Source organism: Pieris napi, chromosome 5 (assembly GCF_905475465.1).
Source record: "Pieris napi chromosome 5, ilPieNapi1.2, whole genome shotgun sequence".
Classification (NCBI taxonomy): domain Eukaryota; kingdom Metazoa; phylum Arthropoda; class Insecta; order Lepidoptera; family Pieridae; genus Pieris; species Pieris napi.
In genome coordinates, this window is record NC_062238.1 from 12,124,551 (window position 1) to 12,145,045 (window position 20,495).

The following is a 20,495-nucleotide window of genomic DNA, read 5'->3' on the forward strand; positions in this document are numbered from 1 at the left end:
AAATATCATCACATACGGGATGGGGATATTGTAGTTTGTAAAATAATTTAAACATATAATTTGGTACTAACGATTTACTCTGGGGCGCTCCCTATCATCATCATTCTTCTCACAGCAGGAGCAGAAGTAGCATGGTATACCTGGTACACCACAGCACAAAGCACCCCAAAGCCACTTATTCAAAGTATTCCCAGCTCTAATCCAGGCTGATGATCGGTCACTTTGATTGTCGTAGACAAAATCTCGGTTCATTTTAGGTCACCATTGCAATGTTTTTATTTACGTTTGTTGATACAATTGACATTTTTGATAATTGACATTGAACTCCGTGGTTTTTATTACGAAAAAAAGGTTTTATTGCAGATTTCAATTTTTTTATTATTTCAGGTTATTTAGTATTCCTTACTCACTCACACACTTCGCTGGCGAACCGAGCAACTTCCAGCGCTCTCTGTCCTTTACCACCTCCCGTCTGCTGGCTTTCAGCTGCAGGGCGTCCTCCACTCTGGCGATCCAGTGGTACCTAGGCCAACCTACTGGTCCCCGACCGGCACAGGTATGCCACTACCCATACCCACATAATGACCCAACCGTACTACGAAGATTAAGATTTCTTAAATATTGAATTCCTTTCCGAAAAATTTGATACTATGAAAACGATCGCTTATATATTGATATTAATGAGATTATTTTTGTATCTCTATGTATTAAACGGTTATACAATAATAATAATAATCAGTGGCGCTACAACCTCTTTATGTCTGGGCTTCCGATATCTAAGACATGTGGGTTTCCTCACGATGTTTTCCTGCAACGTTCGAGCGAATGTTAAATGCGCACAAAAGAAAGTCTATTGGTGCACAGCCGGGGGTGCACACACATATTTATTGATCACCTACTCGACTATAAAGAATACAACTGATGTTCTGAATGGATAAACTCAGAGACTACTAAACAGAGTAAAGTCATACTAACCTTCTTAAAAAAATCATTTCTTCTTCTCCTAGAGTTACTAGAACGATCTCCCTATTACAACTTGATTACTAACATTGATGAAAATATTGATTTATTTTACAACAATCTTCCAACTTAACGTAACTTTGTTTATCATGCCCTTAATGAGGTTTAAGTTTCTATTTAGTTATAGTTATTAATATTATTATTTTTTATTTGGTGGTTGCTTGTTTTTTTCCCTGCTAGCTTGCTTATGTTCTAATATAATTGAATAATGTGCGAAAAATTTGTGATGTCATATTTCCTTGTATAATTTTATAAAACAACGTGTATGGTTTTAGAAATTTAAATAAATAAACAAAGAAAGTTATATTTTCAGACAAGCATATAGGCTTATATTTGTTATAGTACATGGAACAAACGGGCGACACTCTCAATGCCAGCGAACTCGCGAGTGCGTTGCCGACCTCAAATTATTCCATTCCATGAGAATATTATCAGCAAGTTAAAATAATATTGTTTGTGTTTTCTTGGGTACCTATAGACCTTCTCATCGTTAAAAAGTTTTTTTAAACCATTAGTCACCTTATTAATAATTAATATTTGTATTGTATTGTAAAATTGCTTGAAGTAAAAATAAATGAGAAATAAAAAATGTGGTTATACTGCGTTGTTTGTCTCTTTGTGTGCAATGTTTTTTTATAAGTTAAATACCTAAAGAACTTAAAATAAATAAATAACATAAGCATTAACTTTTAGAAAAATCACGCCTCAGAGATAACCATGAAATTCAATTTAACAAAAATAATTATCATAACAACATAATGATGCATTTATCAAGATTCGTACCGTTAAAGGTCGACCACAAGTTAACATTATCCACACGTAATAACTCAGAGTCGCTAATTAAGTGTTAACGGGTACTTAAATCGGCTAATTCACAGTTCTTAAGATATAATTAAAATAATTAAATACTACTTCTATTTCGTTATTATAGTCATGTAATAAATAGTAAAAGCGGCTGTAAAACATCTGTTCAAATAAATTAATTTACATAATTGTCAAAACTAGGTCATTACCGGACCGTGATACTGAATTTCAGACATAATATTAAATATCATATGATTTTTTTTAACCATATGCTGTTTTTATGTATTTTATTATAAACTAGTGGACCTGACAGACGTTGTCCTGCATGATATTACAAGGATTAGGATATTAAACAAAGTATGAATCATCATCTGCCGGATTTGTCTATCCAAACCATCCAGGGCGCCACCCAAACCCATACAAAAAAATTCATTCAAATCGGTCCACCCGAATTACGTACAGTAGAATTATATAAATAAAGACTAGAAAATATTGTCTATGATAAAACTTAATACATATTAACTGAGTCTCATAGTAGGTACTTATTCATCAACCTCAACCTCAATTTATATCTTTGCAAAATGACACGAGACTAAAAAATACAAAAAAAAAATACAATTTATAATTGTATAATGTTTTTGACATTACCAGCGTGTACAGCGGTGTGTTACATTAATAATTGCTGGATCGCCAACTACAACTTATAACAATAATAAAAGCTTTTATTTCTGTAATTACTTAAACTAGTACATAAAAATACATCGGCAAGTCGGTTGATTCTGTTATACAGCTTGTCCTTGGATATAAGGCCTCCTCTAATTGCTTCCACTCTTCTCTGTTTCTAGCTTTACGTAGCCACATAGGGCCAGCTACTCTTCGCACATCATCTTCCCATATTTTTATTTGTCTTCCTCATTTTCTTTTGTCATAGCGAGGAAGCCATTCCATCACATTCTTCGTCTATTTATCTTTGTCTTCATTTATTCTTTGTTCTCATGTGTCCTGTCCATTTCAATTTCAATCTTTTACTAGCAGTAACAGCATTTCTAAACTTTGTCATGTCCTTTATTTCTTCCAGTTTTACTCTCTTTCAATTTCAGACCTAGAACACTCTTTTCGATACTACAACTTATCCTTACTTAATTTGTCAGAAACTGAATCTTTGTTATTGCTATTTATCCTCTGGCAAGTAGGTGACCAACCTTCCTTTGCGACATTCCGGCTCCTTCATGAATACCTTCGCTTAACATGAGATTCAGAAACGTGACAGCGCCAGCTGACTCCCTTATGTCAAAATCCATAACACTTTTGACGTACGACACTTAGATTTTGAATCTTGCCCATTATAATTAAGTTTTGAGGGGTTGTTTGTTAAAATAATTAACCAAATAAACTCGACAGATGCCGTGCCGAAACGTTTATTATACCGTCACGCTTCTCAATTACAGAGCCTTGGCTCCTCACGAAGACTTAATGACAACCGTCCTCACGTATTTATTAAACTAACGAAAAAAAAAACACTGTTTATACACTATTCCGTATATTGAATCATTGCTTGGCGGCCATTTGCAAACTCGGCACGTCTTAAAAGCTTCCAAATTTGAATTACGCGGGATTTTTTTAATAATGAATTTAAGGTTGCATGTGTTCTTCGGCCAGTTACTGTGGATAGTTTCGGTTTTAAATGGCAAGACAGTCGAAGGTATTCCAGGCTATGGGAGAAATTTAATTATTAAGGCACTCCCAGCAATAGAAGACTTCCAGAGCAATGTTTACGAAGTTTTCATGGAACCATATCTTTATGTAAGTTATATATTTTTGCTTTTAACTACCGGGCACTGACATATAAGGGTGGGAAAGTGCCAGGCAATTATTACGCTTAGTCTCCAAACCTTACTTATCTATTGCATGAGAAACAGCTGATTTTTTGTACGTTTATTATCACACGAGTATCAATAACACTGGTAGGTGCTTGCAACTATTTCCTGGTTTATTGCAACCCATGACGGAATAAATATACAAAATTTTCCACGTATTTCTAACATTACACAGTAAAAGTAAGTAAAGAATATACTTTTTTAGCTTTATAGAACTCGTAAAGACGAAAATAATTTGGTAAATAACCGTTTATATCCTTTAAGTATTATTTTAATATCGCAAAGACAATATTTAATCTGAAGCTTAAACCTATTTTACTTCGGGCAATTAACATCACATTCTTCTAGAACTTTTCGCACTATTAATAATTTATTTGACATTTAACTCAGGTCCAGTAACATAATTAAGAGCAACTACGGCTACACAGATTATTATTTATCGAATAAATGTATCAACTATTATAACCGTCTTTAGCTGATCAAGATTCGATTATTCCATTTTAATTTGACCTTAAATGGCCGATCGCCTTAAGAAGAGACACAGAAATATGTCCGCCCTTTGCCTTTGTCTGACCAAGTGACCTTTCTCGGGTAAACTGCTGCAGTTCGCAGAGTTCATAGTGCCGATATTGTGTATCTTATGTATAATGTATATGTTAACGTAAAATTGTAAAAACCGTTAGATTGTAATCTATCGGTTATCGGTTATCGGTATTCGGTAGATTGTACTACACTAACTTAGTTATCATTCAAACTTCTTTGGTCAATTACAGATTAATTTTACTTCCCAACAATTTCATATAACTACCGAATAATAATACGTTAAATTGCAAGCAGTATGTTGAGTTGACAATCTTTCGACAGTTTACAATCTCGCGAGATAGATTACAATCTAACGGTTTTTACAATTTTACGGTGACATATATATGTAGTTAATATTATGTGTGTATTTTATTATAATTCATCTTGTTTTTCGACATTATCGTATAGGCTAACTGTAAGGATCGTGGATGCATTTTTGTGAATAAGTATTTTAATTAATTTAGCCTTACTTACCTGTACTAATAACAATCATTCAAAACACAGTTTTTATGCGAAACCATGCGTGCGAAAAAATACCTAATAATGGTTTCATTAATGTTTCTAAAAGTCATATTAGTCTTATTTTAAAAAAATCGTAGAATAGGCAACCTATTTGTGTATTTTGACGTCGGTTAAAAAGCGATTGTCACTGGCAAATTGCCCGGACGCCAGACTTTTTGCGATGTTTTTTTCAGTAATGCATTAGTGTTCAATAGATAAAAATAGGTCATTGACCTTTCTTAGAAGAATCTATTAGTGTAGTTTAACGGTTTAAGTTTGCCTATTTAATAATAACAATAATTTATATATAACAATCAAATATACAGTATTTACAATTTTTTAACCTTCATACAGTCATAATAAAAATAATTAAAAATTAAAACAAATTTAGAAGGTGTGGTCCCTGTGGCAGTGTACTTTCAACGCTGGCAGCTTTTCCTCGCTGTATTGCGATACTAATTCCTTGAGCGAGGTAAGCACCAGCTCTGGGGTCATCGGTACTATCTACCAGGCGCCAACTTATATCTTTAATTAGCGCCTGTGCACTTGAACCCCACTGCCCAAGAGTCTCTCCAAAGGGAACAAAATCGAGGTTGGAGGAAAGACTCCTATATTTAACCCGTTTATTATTTTCCTATTAAAAGGTAGATACGAATATTACGATCTATCAATATATTCTAAACGAAATTAGAAAATTTAAAACAAAACACAAAAGAATAAATTCAGCTCATAATACATTTACAAGTTTTTCAATTTTTTTTTTAAAGACATTCACACCAATTGACCGAGCCCCATGCTAAGCTGGTGAAGCTTGTGTTATGGGTACAAGGCAACGGATATACATACATGGATAGATAGACATATAAATACATATTTAAACACACAAGACCTAAGCACAACACCAAATGCTCATCACATCGATGTTCGTCTCAGCCGGGGATCGAACCCGGGACCCATGGATTCGCAGTCAGGGGTACTAACCAGCCGGCTTAGCTAGTATTAAAAAAATGATTTCGCATTATCTTTGCAGTTTTTATTACTTGTTTATAAATTATTTCCACTACGCAATTGCAAACAACTAAACATTACGTAAAAATATATTATAAAGTTAATAATTATATAGAGGAAGAAATCAATAAAATAATAATAAAAAATATTATAAATAACATCATTAATAGTTTCTTCATCTGTCTAACCTAATAATAACACGATAAAGATTCTTATGGTTTAATGATAATAATTATGCATGCTACTTTAATATTTTACTTTAGATAATGTACGAGTAAAGGGGACTTATTTAATAGTTAGTTATAGTTTTAACCTACATTACATACAGTACGTAAATAATAACGTAAATCAAAAAGTTTGAAGGTTTCTTCTTCTTAGACTAGGGTCTACCAAACGTTGACATAAATCATTAATTAGCGCCTGTGCTTTTGTATTCTATGGCCCGAGAGTCCAATGGGAACACAAACAAAGTTGGAGGAAAACCTTTGGTGGAACCCCCCCAATGTAACATACATAATTTTTAATATCTAAAATTGAATGGCTCACATAAGAAACTTCAATGATAGGTTTGCCCCCCTATTGGGGCGTCGGCCCCACTTTAGGAAACTGGTCCAGACCATTAACCCTTATTAGCACTGTTACGATAGTTGTTCATATGTATAATTGATAAAAATGAGTTTCTGTAAACGCATAATAATGTTTCCATACAAGAACATATTAGTAATATTATAACAATACTATCTGGTGGCACGGTAGTGCATCCTCCACGTCGAGCAAAAAAGCGTACCATCATTTTCTCGAAGCAAGAGAAGAACTGGTAATAAACTCTCCACCACTCTTTCTAATCGCCAAGTTTTTTTTTTTTACACAACAAGGAACTGCAACCATAATACCCTATAACTTCGGAGTGAATAAAATTAGAAGCCTAAAATTTAAGAAACATACAAGATTAGTAACACTCATCTCACTGTTCAGTAGGTACAAGATGTTAGGTTAGCTAATTACCTAATAACTTACGACAAAAGGTCCCTTAAGCAGGGACTGAATAAATTTACTGACTTGATATTACATGGATCTCACAACTTTTTACGGCGGAAGAACTGCGTTGCGGGACTTGGGTTTTTTCTAGTTCTAGGAGAATTTCAATTTTAAGCCTTAATTGGTTCCATTCAGGCCAGCCCCCGTATTGTGCAATTTGATTGTCAAATTTATTTAAGATTCCGCTTGTCGATTGGCCGATAAAGTATTTCAGTTATGTGAAATAAGTTCGTTATACTTAACATATAGAACCTATAGAACACATATTAATAAAATACAAATTAATCTAAATTACTTTTAAAAGATTAAAGACAACCGAAGATTTATTTGCAGGGCCTCGGTGGACCGATATCATCCAGCGATCGCGCAGAAAAACAGATTGATTTGACACGCGTGAGTATTATTAAAATAGAATGAAGAAACAATTAATTTAAATTTTTTGATGACTCCATAGTCATTATCATTATCAAGTCAAGTCAAATCATTTATTCCAATTAGACCACCTAAAATTGCACTTTTGAACATTAAATAAAATATAAAGGTGATTGTAGTTGCCCCTTCCAAAAGTAGTTTGCCTGTGTGGAGAAGAACGGGCAAAAAACTCCACACTTACTGTTTTATAATAGGTTTTACAATATTTTGTATACATTAGTTAAATAACTATATGTGAAGACAATTTACTCCTAGAATAAAACTACTAAACTATAATCGAACATTAAATAGTCGTTAATTTATAGATCTAGCAACATTGACAAATTAAATAAACCATTCGTATGAACTGTTTTGAACTAATTTGACATTGATGTTATTAAATTATAATGGCAATGGCAGCTGACACTAACACCATAGCTCCTAATTAATAATAAAAAGTATATGTACCTGTAGTAAAAAAAAAATAAGAATAATTGTTATTAAAACTACTACAATAAATAAATATAAGTTATACCGGAATAAAACTATTTAAAAAATGTATACCGTAAAGCTTGCTCTATTAGGATGTGAGACCCGTTATGTATCGACGAATTAAATTTACAATAAAAAATACAGTTTCGCACTGATTGAATCACGAGCTGTACGAATTCGTGATGAGATTTCATTTCCTCGTTCATGTATAATAAAAACTTTATGGGTATCTCAAGGTTTATATAATGTGGGACTCTTTGAACTTAGGTTTTCATATCTACTAAGACTGACTTAGTTTTTCAGTAATTTATGTGTTTTTGAAGATTCCCCAATAGGCTCTCAACGATTAACTATGCCTATCTAAGACAATTATTGATTCACCGGGTATCGAAACTTTGTTTTTTATAGTGTAAGTTTACAACTAAGCCTCTGGTGGTAATTAATAATAATAAAAAGCCCGTTTAATTTCATACCATGGCAAAAAAGATTTTATACATTATTTTTATTTATTATCCTACATCCTAGCTACCTTCAGTACCTATTCTCCCAGTCCATTGGTGCACAGCCGGGGATCGAACCTACGACCTCAGGGAAGTCGCACGCTGAGGCCACTAGGCCAACGCTGCTCATTTATATAAAATTATTTGGTTTTGTTTTTAAAATATCCCGTGTATCATTTAAAAATCTAGCGATCAGGCGTTCCAACTTATTACTTGAATGGTTGCTCGGGACGGTTAAATCTATCTTACTTTACAACTTCGCCCTGATCAAAAGTATTTACTTTTACAGTATATCTTGTTACAATCGACTTAGGATCCTTCAAGAAAAGAGTGTAGCAATTTTTAAAAGGCCGGAAACGCACTTGTGAGCCTCCTGCCCGTTTTCCACCTGTTTTATTTAAAAAATCAACCCTGGCACTAGCATTCAGGAAGTTAATATAAATCTAAAGTAATTACGAGAATAAAATATAATTATGAAGTCACATTTCCGACATTGTAATTAATTGCAAAGATTGTTGAAGAATAATTAAACAACAATTTATTGTATTCTCATGTTAACTTATTTCATAGTCCTTGAAGATGTTTGCTGTATAATTACTAACACGCAAACGGCAATACTTTGTGTATTATAATAGATGTTGAGCTTGTGTGTGTGGTCATGGGTTTAAATCCCGCACCAATTTATTGCTTAGTAGATTTTCTATATGTGCAATGTGCTAGTAGGAAAAAGAGCCCCACAAAAGAGGGCCACAATAGAGACTTCGAAAAATTTTTTTAAATTCCGTACACAGCATGATTATATTGTTCTTAAATATTAACAGAAATCATTGATCTGTATCTACTTGGTTTCATAATAAATAATTTATTGATTGAAAAATTCGACTGAATATTTTTTTTATTTTATTTGATTATTTTTCCGACCCTAATGTCGGCCAATAGAATTGCACCATTCGACGTCACGTGGTACAACCTACATGGTATTATACTGAAAATTTTTTGTGAAAATTTTCTCTGGTCGTTGCTTCAAGAAAAGTATTAAGTAGTTGTTTTATTCATTATGAAATTCTTATTTGTTAACTGTACATTTCGTCTCATGGTGCAATTGTATTGGCCGACATTTGGGTCGGAAAAATAATCCACCGAATACCACTCGAGCTTCAAAATTATCTGGTATTTCCCTCAAGGTTCGTTGCAAACAAATAGAGTCGTCATGACGACTGTCGTCGTCATGACAACTATATTAATTGTTTGCAACGAACCTATCGGGAAATACCCGATAATTTTGAAGCTCTTGTGGTATTACATATGAAAATTAAATTGGGGCCAGGGAGCCTCCACTCCTTTGTTGCCCCGAGGCCTCCAGACTTCTAAATCCAGCCATGCCGGTTGGATCTAACATACGCTCTCAATTTATTCCTGTACTGCACCGACACAGCTCGAACACTTTAGAATCTCCTGCTTCACTGCGCTTCTTCTCTCACTGCGGCACTCAACATCAGTAATCGTTATTTTTAATGTTTAGTTCATCCCCCTTGTAGAACCTATTATCCATTTTATCTATGGACAGCATAATTGACAATTTAACTTAATTTAAAAGAGAATAACCAACTTGAACCTATCAAATTTATTTTATAAGTAAAATTTATTTTAAATCATATATTTTGCTAACTTTTTCTAGGACCCCCGGTCTATTGGTCTTCAAGCAATTGCCTACCTCAGAGCTGACCAGGATTCCGGAGTCACAGGGGAATTGGTTTTCAGACAAGTGATTCCCAATGGTCCTGTGGTTATCGAGGGTAACGTGACCGGTCTACCTGCGGGGCTACATGGATTGCACATCCACCAATCTGGTGCTGTGAAGGAGAACTGTCAAGATATTGGACCGCATTTTATTGCATACTATGTAAGTTATTGCAAACCCGAAATAGCTGAATAGTTATAATCGACAACGAATAAGGATTTAGTCGTCAAAAGAATGTTTTATATACCAGCATGGTGTTTTAAATAATATTAGGATTCAACTTCTCACCGTTTTCGAAGAAAATATTTCTTTATCCGACTGAAGTTCGGTGTCGGTTGTTGTATATGTTCAAATATATGTTAAATGAAACACTTTGTTTGAAGCTGGGTGGAAACTGGCTTTTTTTTAAACTCCCTCGAGAGGGGTGAGCTTTGGCCCGTTCGGGGCGTATGCCCATTCGGGTGGTGTTATGTTCGCACCCTGCTGATACAACGCAGTACGGTGGCGGCCCTATAGCCCTTGGTAAGGTACGATAAGATAAGATAAGCTCTACCCGTTGCGCGCAGCCGAAACTGAATTTAATGGTTTAATATATGAGCTTATAACTAATATAAAATTAGGGGTAGTGGGATTGCGACGGTAACAAAAACTAACTTGGCTTACATTAGGGTTCATAAATCTTAGTGATACTTCAATACAAGTGAAGTCGACCTTTTTGGACATAATCGGAAACGAAAATGTTAAATTACAATCAATATGTGTTGAAGAACTCAAGTGTGCGATGATTGTTTACATTTTGTTTACGCTTCTAATTATTTACTAAAACTGAATGTTAGGTTACATAACTATCGGTACGGCTAAAATTCAAACGCGAAGTTTCAAGAATTCAAGTGCGTCATTTATTTTAAAAATATGTAATTAAAATTTGGCCCACGTTCGGTCAAACACGCTATCTCAACTCTGATCTTCGCCTATGTGAAGGCAACGGATTTTTCAAACAAAACTACTTAAAAAGGAAGCACTTCAGAGCCTTGTAGCATTGTCCATGTGTAATAAATGACACATTCTCAAAATTTTATAAAACCTTACCGATTTTTTGGAAAAAATAAACACCTACAGTTAATAGTTACGCAAATACGTTTTAGCAACGACTCCGTATGCTTTATAATCAAATATTTTTTTAATCAGTCCGAGCGTCGTTTCCATATCAGGGTAAATAAATTAAGTCTCAAATTAAGGACATCACAAGAAAGTTACACACTAAGAAAGTTAAATAAGAAACACGCATTCGAAAACAAATTTGGAAAGTATTTCATTTTTGAGTCGCAAATTGTTCTTCACCTGATTAATAGAAAGTTATTTAAAAATCTTTACCAGGGTCGTCATGGCGGACCTCGTGATAACATTCGCCACGTCGGAGACCTTGGCAACATAAAGGCTGAAGAGGAGACATTGAACGTGAAAATAATTGACCATCTGATATCATTAACCGGTCCCAGGTCTATAGTGGGACGGTCCATAGCCATAAGTAAGAGCGAGGATGACTATGGAAGATCCAGCACTGAAGATAGCGCGCTTACTGGTACATCTGGACCTTCCATTGCATGCGGCGTGATCGGATACTTGAACTAAGCTTTTATGTTATAAATTGATATAAACTTTTTGTATTACTCTTATACCAGTAGTGTAGACCATTAAAATTATCCACTTATAACAACTAAGGGTATAGATTCAGAGTCGAGACTTAGTTATGAGTATGACTTATGACCGTCATATGTCAAAAAACGGATTTGACATAATGTTTAAAGAACTTTATTTCTTATTAAAAAAATGATATTTTTTTCACATGAGAAACTTAATACGAACGAGTTGCACGTCGCCATCAGACAGCCGTCCCAATTTTAGTCTTCAAGGTCTTTTGACGTCTTTAATGCCCTTTTAAATCGATTAATCACGCTAATTTTTCGAATTTTAGACGGTAATTTACATACTAAGTCTCGACTCTAAAACATAGGGTCAAAGTTTTAGCGCTAAATGTGGCTTCCGGTTGTCAAAGACGTTCAAACCTTACCAGGAACTTCGACAATGTCTATTTAATTTTTACCTTGTCTTCAAATATAATGTCACCAGGTTGTTAGGTATCTATATTTTTCACTGCACAAAAACTTGGTTATGTTGTATAAGCCTTTTCTGACGCAATTTATATCTTAGAAACGTATGTTAGCCTCTATGGTCAATTATCATAAATTAAGATAAGATTTTATTTGTATATAATTTTTAAAGAATGTATAAAATATACACGCAATACAATAAATGTTAGGAAACAAATATCATTTATCAGATTATTCTTTGTAATGGATGAACTGTATAACTTATGAAATGATATTAAAAATTATTTTATCTAAAGCTTCATAATTAGCGAGTTTATATAAAAACACGCTTCGATAAAAAGGACAACAACAATTATTTCCTTATGAGATGTGAAGTTTTTTTGTAGAGTTCCCTCGAAAGGTGAAGGAAAAAATCGTAAGGAAGGCATGTCGACCCAATAATGTATCAGGCACAGAAGGTTGACGGCCTCCTTGCTTATTAGAAAAAACAAAATATGATCGCGAAACAGATAACAATATCTGAGGCCAAGACATAAAAGTAGCCTTCCTCAATTTACTTAACTGCGTAAGGACACAATTTTCAAAGCAAATCTATTTTGCTTACAACATTCGCAAACTTGTTGTTTTCCTGGGTAATTTTGTACAAAAAACTTTAATCTTCCTTAAGTATTTACAAGTTAGAAAAAAAATATTTGTTATAGACTTTAAATAAAATTCTTTCACACACCTACAACCACTCATTGTTAAGTTTTATTTTGTTTTGGAAATGGAAGGATGGGTGACCTGTACCACAGAACTTCTATAGTCCTATTATAGGCACCAGTCTCTCACAAAGATGGTCAATACCTGCAGCATATAAACCTGTAAAATGCAATATTGTGAAGAGGAAAATAAACTTTTTACAAGTTTATTTTGGTTTATTTAAACAAGTTTATTTGGAAGGAAACAATTTTTAACAGTAACACAGATAAAAACGCAGGGTAACAAAAAAACAAATTATCACCAAGGTCTATATTTACCGACAGTAAACAATATAACAAACTAGAGCAAAGTATCTTTACTCAACTAAAAAAGAATTGAAAAAAAAGCGTAAATTGGAAGATTATGTCAAACATAATGTGCGTTGTAAAAATGTATAAAACCTCTTTAAACACCTTTCAATAACTTAATATAACTATTCTTAAACATAGCACTGGTGCCTGCAATCCATACGACAAACAGAGAAAATATAAAATCTGACATATGTCAGGTGACATGACATATTATGACAGTTGTCCTATCTGTAAACGATTGCAAGCTGTTCAGAAAAACTAGATTATTGCAGGCCAATAGCGTCAATGATGCTCTGTGCTTTCGCGACGTATGCCTTTTGGGCGTCCTCTTTTGACAATCCACTCTTGGAACTCCATGACTCGAACTTAGCTTTACCTTTCAAGTCGAAAATACCGGGTTTATCTGAAATAACCATAAATTAATAAGTTTAAAATGTCATTTAACAAGGGAGGAGATGAACTTTTGCGTCTGTTTTAATGATTAGATTTTATCAGATTTATTTTTCGGATTCGTTCCTGTCCCGGGCTCTATTACTTTCATTTATATATAAATATATATTTCATTTTACGTTAAATACATAGCTATGGTCGATACTTTTAAAAGGATATAACTGATATAACAGATTTTTCTTGTTTTGTGAGGGGTTCAAATCCTAAGTGAGGCGAAAAATCATAGGTTGCCTATCGTGTTATTCCAGATATCGATTCAATGTAGTATGGTAGCTATGATATAGTTGGTGCTATAATATTTCTGCGCTTATATTGTCTACATGGCCAGTCTTCAGTCAGAAATCATACAAACAGCCAATTTAAAGCAAAAAGTTGAAAAAAAGATAAAAATCGATATCTTAAAAACGTGACATTAATATCGAACAACAACTGTAGATTATGTTTTTATTATTTGTAGATACTTAAGTACGGAAAATTTTGTGATAATAAATGGCCAATATACAAAAAATTACTCTTTATTTTGGTCGGTTATTATTATTGATTTTATATGTCGGAGCAATGGCGCTGTTATCAGCTGCCATTGTCGTTATAATTGAAAAACATCAAAGTCAAATTAGGTCAAAGCTGATCAGTGGTTTATTTAATCTGCCAATATTTATAGATCTAGCAACATTGACCAAACAAATAAACCATTGATATTCACGGTTTTGAAGCAATTTCACTTTGATGTTATTAAATAATAATGACAATGGTAGCTGACACTAACACCATTGCTCCTACATTAATAATAAAGCTTATGACATTACTACAGACTACCAAATAGTCTGTTAATTTGTAGATCTATTAATATTGGCAAATCAAATAAACCACAGAACAGTTTTGGACTAATTTGATTTGATGTTATTAAACTATAAGGACAATGGCAGCTGATACCAGCGCCATTGCTCCGACATTTATATTGTTTGTATTATAAATGGAGTTTCGCACTCTTTCACTTCTACACAATTAATTTTTTACTATTTTCTTTAATTAAGATTGACTGAAAGAGATCGCTTAGCAACAAAAAGGTACGTTACACTATTTTTTAATGTATTGTTAATATTATTATTAAATACTTGTTTAACTGTAAATAAATAAATTTTAAGTTCAATTTTAAATTAATATTATGAAATACCAATTTACTTCAATTAAAACAGATTAACGATAAGTACTAAATACGATAAAGGCGGCGCACCGGTATTTTCAGTTCAGGGCCGAAATTACAGTCGAGTAAAATTCCAAAACAATTAAAATCCAAACAATTAACATAATCCATTATTAAGTGAGGTTAATAACCCTATATTTCTTGAATCACATCGGCCATGGCTATTGTTAACCTTTAATTAAATAAATAAAGAATATTCTCGATTAAAACATTCTTCTAGTGCACTGGACCGATTTCTTACGCCATACTCGTATAACTTATACATGAGTTACGTTATTAAAGTGTTAACTCCAATTATTAATTAACTTTAATATAGATTTGACTAAGGGGTTTACATGACCATGGCTTACAATCTACCAGAACCGGCCAAAGGATCCTTCTTCTGTTCAGTTCCAAACACACCAATGCAGCGAACTTCTAAAACGTTTCTTTTCTACTGCGATATTCGAGTTTACGTATAGTTCCTGCTAAGGCTTCATATATCAGCACGTTAACGTAAGATAATAGTAACAATTATTATTATAACAATGCAATTATCTATTGAATAATTGGGCAGCGCGCAGTGAGCATAATTTGAACTACAGGATTTCGTGCACTAAAAAAATGGAAAATCGCCGCGTTTAAGCAGTCAAATATTTTTTGTTTTTGTTAATTTACGTGTTTTACGTGTATGTGACGAATACTTGATGAAACGAAGCTACTACAATAATTGTTATGTTCATAGATTTGAATTTTTTACTACTACTAACATAACCACATAGCATTGCACAATTTACAAAACATTTAGTCTGTCTATAAATTAAATAAAACTGGTTTGATAAGTCACGACACTTGAACGTAACGACACTTTTTATACTTTAAATAATGTATAAATTTTTTACTATTAAATGAATATCAAAGTATTATAAACTTTAATAAGGCGGTTTCATTGAACACTATAAAGAGGTATAGAAAGGGAGTACTGTCTTCATTACCATAAGTAATACTAGGTAGTTCATAAAAGTTTTGGTTCGATGAATAAAACCATTCATTTTAATTGAGAAGACGGTTATAATCAATAATTCATCATTCCATGATGTGGTCTCTTGACCAAACAAAAATTTATTTACGTATTTTATTTTTATTATTACGTATTTTGTTCCAAATTTCAAACAATCCAAAAACCTCTGACGCAACGAAGTTTTATGAGCGATAATTCAGCTTAATTGTGATAATTACAAGCGATAAAATTTTTCCCTTTTCTTGATTAAGATTAAATTAAAACTAATTATTATTAAAAGGACACGGCTCACTGTGGCGTGACTGGCGTCAGCATTATCTATTATTATAAAAACTAAATGATTCTACGCCGAACATTTATTTTTTGTATTGCGGATTATTTAAATAAATAATAAATTATCGTCTACTTTATACTTGAATTTTAAGGTCATATGTCAGAAAAAATACAGCTTAAGCGCTTTACGTCTTGCATCATAATTCCATTACTCTTACTATTTAAATTAGTTACTTAACGACCCAGTAAGGCCAATTAACATTGACTGAAGATTGAAGACTTTATGTAGTATGCAAAAGACGTTTAATATAGGTGGAAATTTGATGAAATAGCTTTAAACACTAAGAAAATTAGGGTTTTGTGGGATTCAGCTGACTTTAATAAAATATTACAATATATAGACACCAAAATCGGGGAAGATGGAACGAAGTTTAGAACAACAATTCAACAAGAATTTCAAATTGAATTAAGAATTATTCATGTTGATCAAAAGCAACTCGCTAGATCGAATTTATATTGTTCAAAGTGTAATTAGCATTGTATCATTGTATAAATAGGCTGATGATTCAATCCATATTTAAAATGTTTAAGTAAGGAAGGATAAAATACAGAGACTGGAAACTGACATAGCAGTTTCTGCTTTTCCTTGTAAACAACAGGAAGGAAGTGACCGTTTACGTAGGATTCGTGTTATTTAGATTTCTAACTGGTTTGTCAACAACAAAATAATTAAATTTGTCTACTCATTAAACGTCAGCCCAACTATGGTAAGGCCCTTTAACAGGTAAGTACGGTCAGTCCTCTCTAAATAGAGAGAATAATAATCTTTAGACTTTAATACTTAATCAGGTGTCATAGGAAACAATTACATATTTATAATATTTAAATCAGATTTTGAAGCATTATACAAAACATGACCAATACTTATTATTCTTGTATATTAATTTTTAAATCACTTTTCCACCACAACCAGGAAATTTTAGGCAAACTCTCACTAAGAATCGAGTACCTATCACCTTCTATTAGTATTACTCATACTCTACCGAGGATGTCAAGAAAATGTGGCATTTAAATAAATTTTCATAAAGAAGTATTCTTTATTAAGCATTCTTTGATAGTATGTTAATTAATAGCATTATTATATCAATAGTAACATATATATGTTACTATTGATATAATATGGTATATTTAAAACACACACAATATAAATTTGATACTTCAACTATAAATCAAGTTGAAGCATGAGATGTGGACTGTATTCTTATTGAGAAAAGGGTAATATACCTGCAGGGTTGGCGTCTCCAACTGTGGCTTGCTTGAAGTAACCATAGATCTCCAAAAGGTCGGCATCATTGGGGCGCCCCTTCAGCTTCTTGATATCTTCAGCAGCTTTGTCAAATTGCTACAAAAATTTTTACTCCAAATTAAAACTAAAAGTACAATTGAAAATCATTTTACAAATAATTTAGGCCTACAGTTTCAATTAAATGCAATTTTTTTTAATATATCATAATATAGACACTTTATTCTAATAAGAATCACTTAGCAAAGTATACATAGTTAGAAATATGAATTATTTATAATGTATAAATTCATTTGCTTATCCATTTTAGTCATTAATTTGAACCGTTGCACATACAGGCATCTTAGTAACAACCTTAACAACCTTGAATCAAGAGAAAAACCAGTATTATTAATCTGTTTTTTCTGATAAATTTTAAAATAGATTTTGGTGTTTTTTTGCTTGGCTATTAATATGGTGTTCTTCTTTTAAAAAAATACAAAACCATTTTAGTATGCTGTAGATTTATAGATTCTCTTAAAAAATATCTGAATATTAATCATACTAGTATTAAATAATAATATTTATCATATTAGAAAGACTATAATAAAATGATACACTTTAAAGATGCATTTTTTAGTTTATTTAATCACATTGTTAGATAGACGTATTTTAATATAAGGAAGTATTAAATATTTAAGTTTAATTTATAATTGTCATGGCAACTTTCTAGATACAGTAACCCCTCGCTCCTCATGCATTATAAATGCTATTATTATTCAACCATTATCATTTATATGACCTCTATGGCCATTAGGACTACAACAGAATATTTAAACTTACCTCTTGTAGAGACATGGTGCTTTGCTTCAGTTAATACAATGGAACCTGGAAGTGAAAATATGTATTGTAAGAACAAAATGTTTTATCAGTAATAGCGTGACCGGTACTTACTAATCGCATATTAATACCTAGATATGATACACTCAACGGAATTATTGATAAGATATTTTTTAACTTACTTCGAACACAGGAACGGAGCACGTCTGCACAGTATGAGTAACTGTCCACAACTAAAATATAATTCTATAATGAGGTAAAAGGAGAAACTTATTGCGTTCGAGGATTCATTGACGCGGTGAGTGGACGTGTTTGTGTCCGATACGGCAGAAATAACATTAATTGCCGATATTGCCTCTTTCACTTGCACCCAAAAGTTACAAATCTTAACGTAATTCAGATATCAAAAAGGTTTTCATGAAGAATATATTTATAATATTCATAAATCATGTAAAATTTTCTCATTGAAGTAGAAAATTGTTTGTGATTGTGATTTGTGATAACTGATTATAGACTGTCAGTGTCAAAACTCAATAGGTCAATAGTTTACATTTTAGAAAAATGACATTTTGTTAACATAAATGACATCTCGTAACCGGGGTAAGATTCCTGTCTCTTTGAAGAAGTCTCACTCTCGTACGTCAAAAAAAGCTAGGATTTTGAAATACGGTTTCGTTTCTGTTTTTCAGTCTAATCTGTATAACCTAGTGAATTCCATAAGCTCTATAAATACCTACAACAAATCTTGTATAAAAATTGTATAATGTAGGAATTTTAACTAATTCTCAAAACATACTATCTAGAACTTGTAGCGGTTAAAATAAAGTTATGTACTTTTATGAAAGCAATCAGTAAATATATAATATTAAATAATATCATCTCTATTATATAAATTTAATATGGGTTCGTGCTAACCAGTTTGCTATGAGATTCATGATAGGCACTTATATATATGTGATAAAAATTTATATTTCAGCTTTATGAATGAAACTTTAATTAAAGTACATACCTATTATGTACAGTAAATGAGTTTTAATATTATACATTAGTCTTGTTAAGTATGGGTTTAATGCTGAAGCGGAGACTCTTAACCCTAAGATCGTATGTACTTCGAGCGCCCACATGGATTTAATTTTTATGTGCGCAGTCAACTTATTCTTGCCGTTACACAGTTAAAGTCCTGGAATAGAGACCACGGACCAGTTGGCGAAGAGTGACACGACCTCCCACAAGGTGACGTGGTGGTGAAGAGAAATGAAGATGAACCAGGGTTACGAGTTATACTGGTATGGGGTAGATAAATTAACCACCATTTTTAAATTAACTAATACGTTATGTGAGCATACAATAAGCGCACTTACTCACGTACCACTCCGTTATACACTCGGCACGCACACATACACGCGAAACATGCAACACTGGTTATGTAGTTATGTGCGAGTAACGATAAAAAGGTGTAGATGTAAAGTGTCGATAAAAATAAATAACATGTAGGTATATACACTGGAAATTAAGTTAGAGGACAATGTTGAGCAGTAGATGTCATCAGGCGGAAACGAACTTGTTACGGGTTTTCTCTTCAGGTTACATTAGTCCGCTATGCAAGCAGGATTCTAAGTCAAGTCAAGTCAAAATGATTTATTCATATAGAAAACACAATGTTCACTTATGAACGACAAAAAAAGAAATCCATATTAAATGCTTCTAATTTTACATTTACTGCCAGTTCTCAAATCAAGGGCGTAGAACGGAAGAGAACTGGCAATAAACTCTCCGCCACTCTTTTTAATCGCCAAGTTTTTTGTTTTACACAATGTTTGTAAGGAGCTGCAACCATTATAGACCAGTGCCGATAATTTTAGAAACCAAAAAAAATTACAGTAGGATGAAACCCATTAGAAAAGCAGGGGAATATGATCAAAATGAAAGGAAAAATAAATTACGGTCGATCTGAGGTCGGGAAGGGGTAGGGGGGGGGGAGTTTTAAGGGTAAAAAACGGTTTATCTCGATTTCCGGCAAAACTAAAAGTCCTATCGAAGAAAGTTAAACGGCAAAGTTGTAGATAATAAAAATATCTAAAACTTTTGTATTCACACATTTTTCACATAACCTCAAAATTGGTGTGAAAAATTCAAAAAACCAAGTTTTTGGTTTTTTATTTTTATCTTTTACAAAAATTTATTTTTTTAAACGAAATTTGGTGAAAACTTACCTTATTATGTCCCAAATATACTATAATTTATTTGATTAAAAATATTTATTTTTTCACCTTATTTTGGAATTAATATCGAAAAAACACCCTAATTTT

The 20,495-nt window shown here is 32.7% G+C and overlaps 2 protein-coding genes across 4 annotated transcripts; one reads left to right on the forward strand and one right to left on the reverse strand.

Annotated features, from left to right (window-relative positions):
• The first annotated feature begins 3,356 nt into the window (after positions 1 to 3,356).
• Positions 3,357 to 12,825, forward strand: LOC125049887 (superoxide dismutase [Cu-Zn]-like). Of its 2 annotated transcripts, XM_047649398.1 has the most exons (4): positions 3,358 to 3,627; positions 7,164 to 7,223; positions 9,912 to 10,136; positions 11,352 to 12,825. In XM_047649398.1, the coding sequence occupies exons 1-4, from the start codon at positions 3,451 to 3,453 to the stop codon at positions 11,604 to 11,606; spliced, it is 717 nt and encodes a 238-aa protein (XP_047505354.1). In that variant the 5' UTR covers positions 3,358 to 3,450; the 3' UTR covers positions 11,607 to 12,825. The 2 variants fall into 2 exon arrangements, with proteins under 2 accessions (XP_047505355.1, XP_047505354.1); XM_047649399.1 differs by lacking the exon at positions 7,164 to 7,223 and having other exon boundaries at positions 3,357 to 3,627.
• Positions 12,826 to 13,081: 256 nt separating this feature from the next.
• LOC125049901 (acyl-CoA-binding protein homolog) lies at positions 13,082 to 18,618 on the reverse strand. 2 transcript variants are annotated; one of them, XM_047649417.1, is made up of 4 exons: positions 18,367 to 18,618; positions 18,190 to 18,230; positions 17,349 to 17,466; positions 13,082 to 13,540 (listed from the first exon to the last, which is right to left on the reverse strand). In XM_047649417.1, exons 2-4 carry the CDS (start codon positions 18,202 to 18,204, stop codon positions 13,401 to 13,403), a joined length of 273 nt encoding a protein of 90 aa, XP_047505373.1. In that variant the 5' UTR covers positions 18,205 to 18,230; positions 18,367 to 18,618; the 3' UTR covers positions 13,082 to 13,400. The 2 variants fall into 2 exon arrangements, with proteins under 2 accessions (XP_047505373.1, XP_047505372.1); XM_047649416.1 differs by having other exon boundaries at positions 18,190 to 18,234; positions 18,369 to 18,604.
• Between the last annotated feature and the right edge of the window lie 1,877 nt (positions 18,619 to 20,495).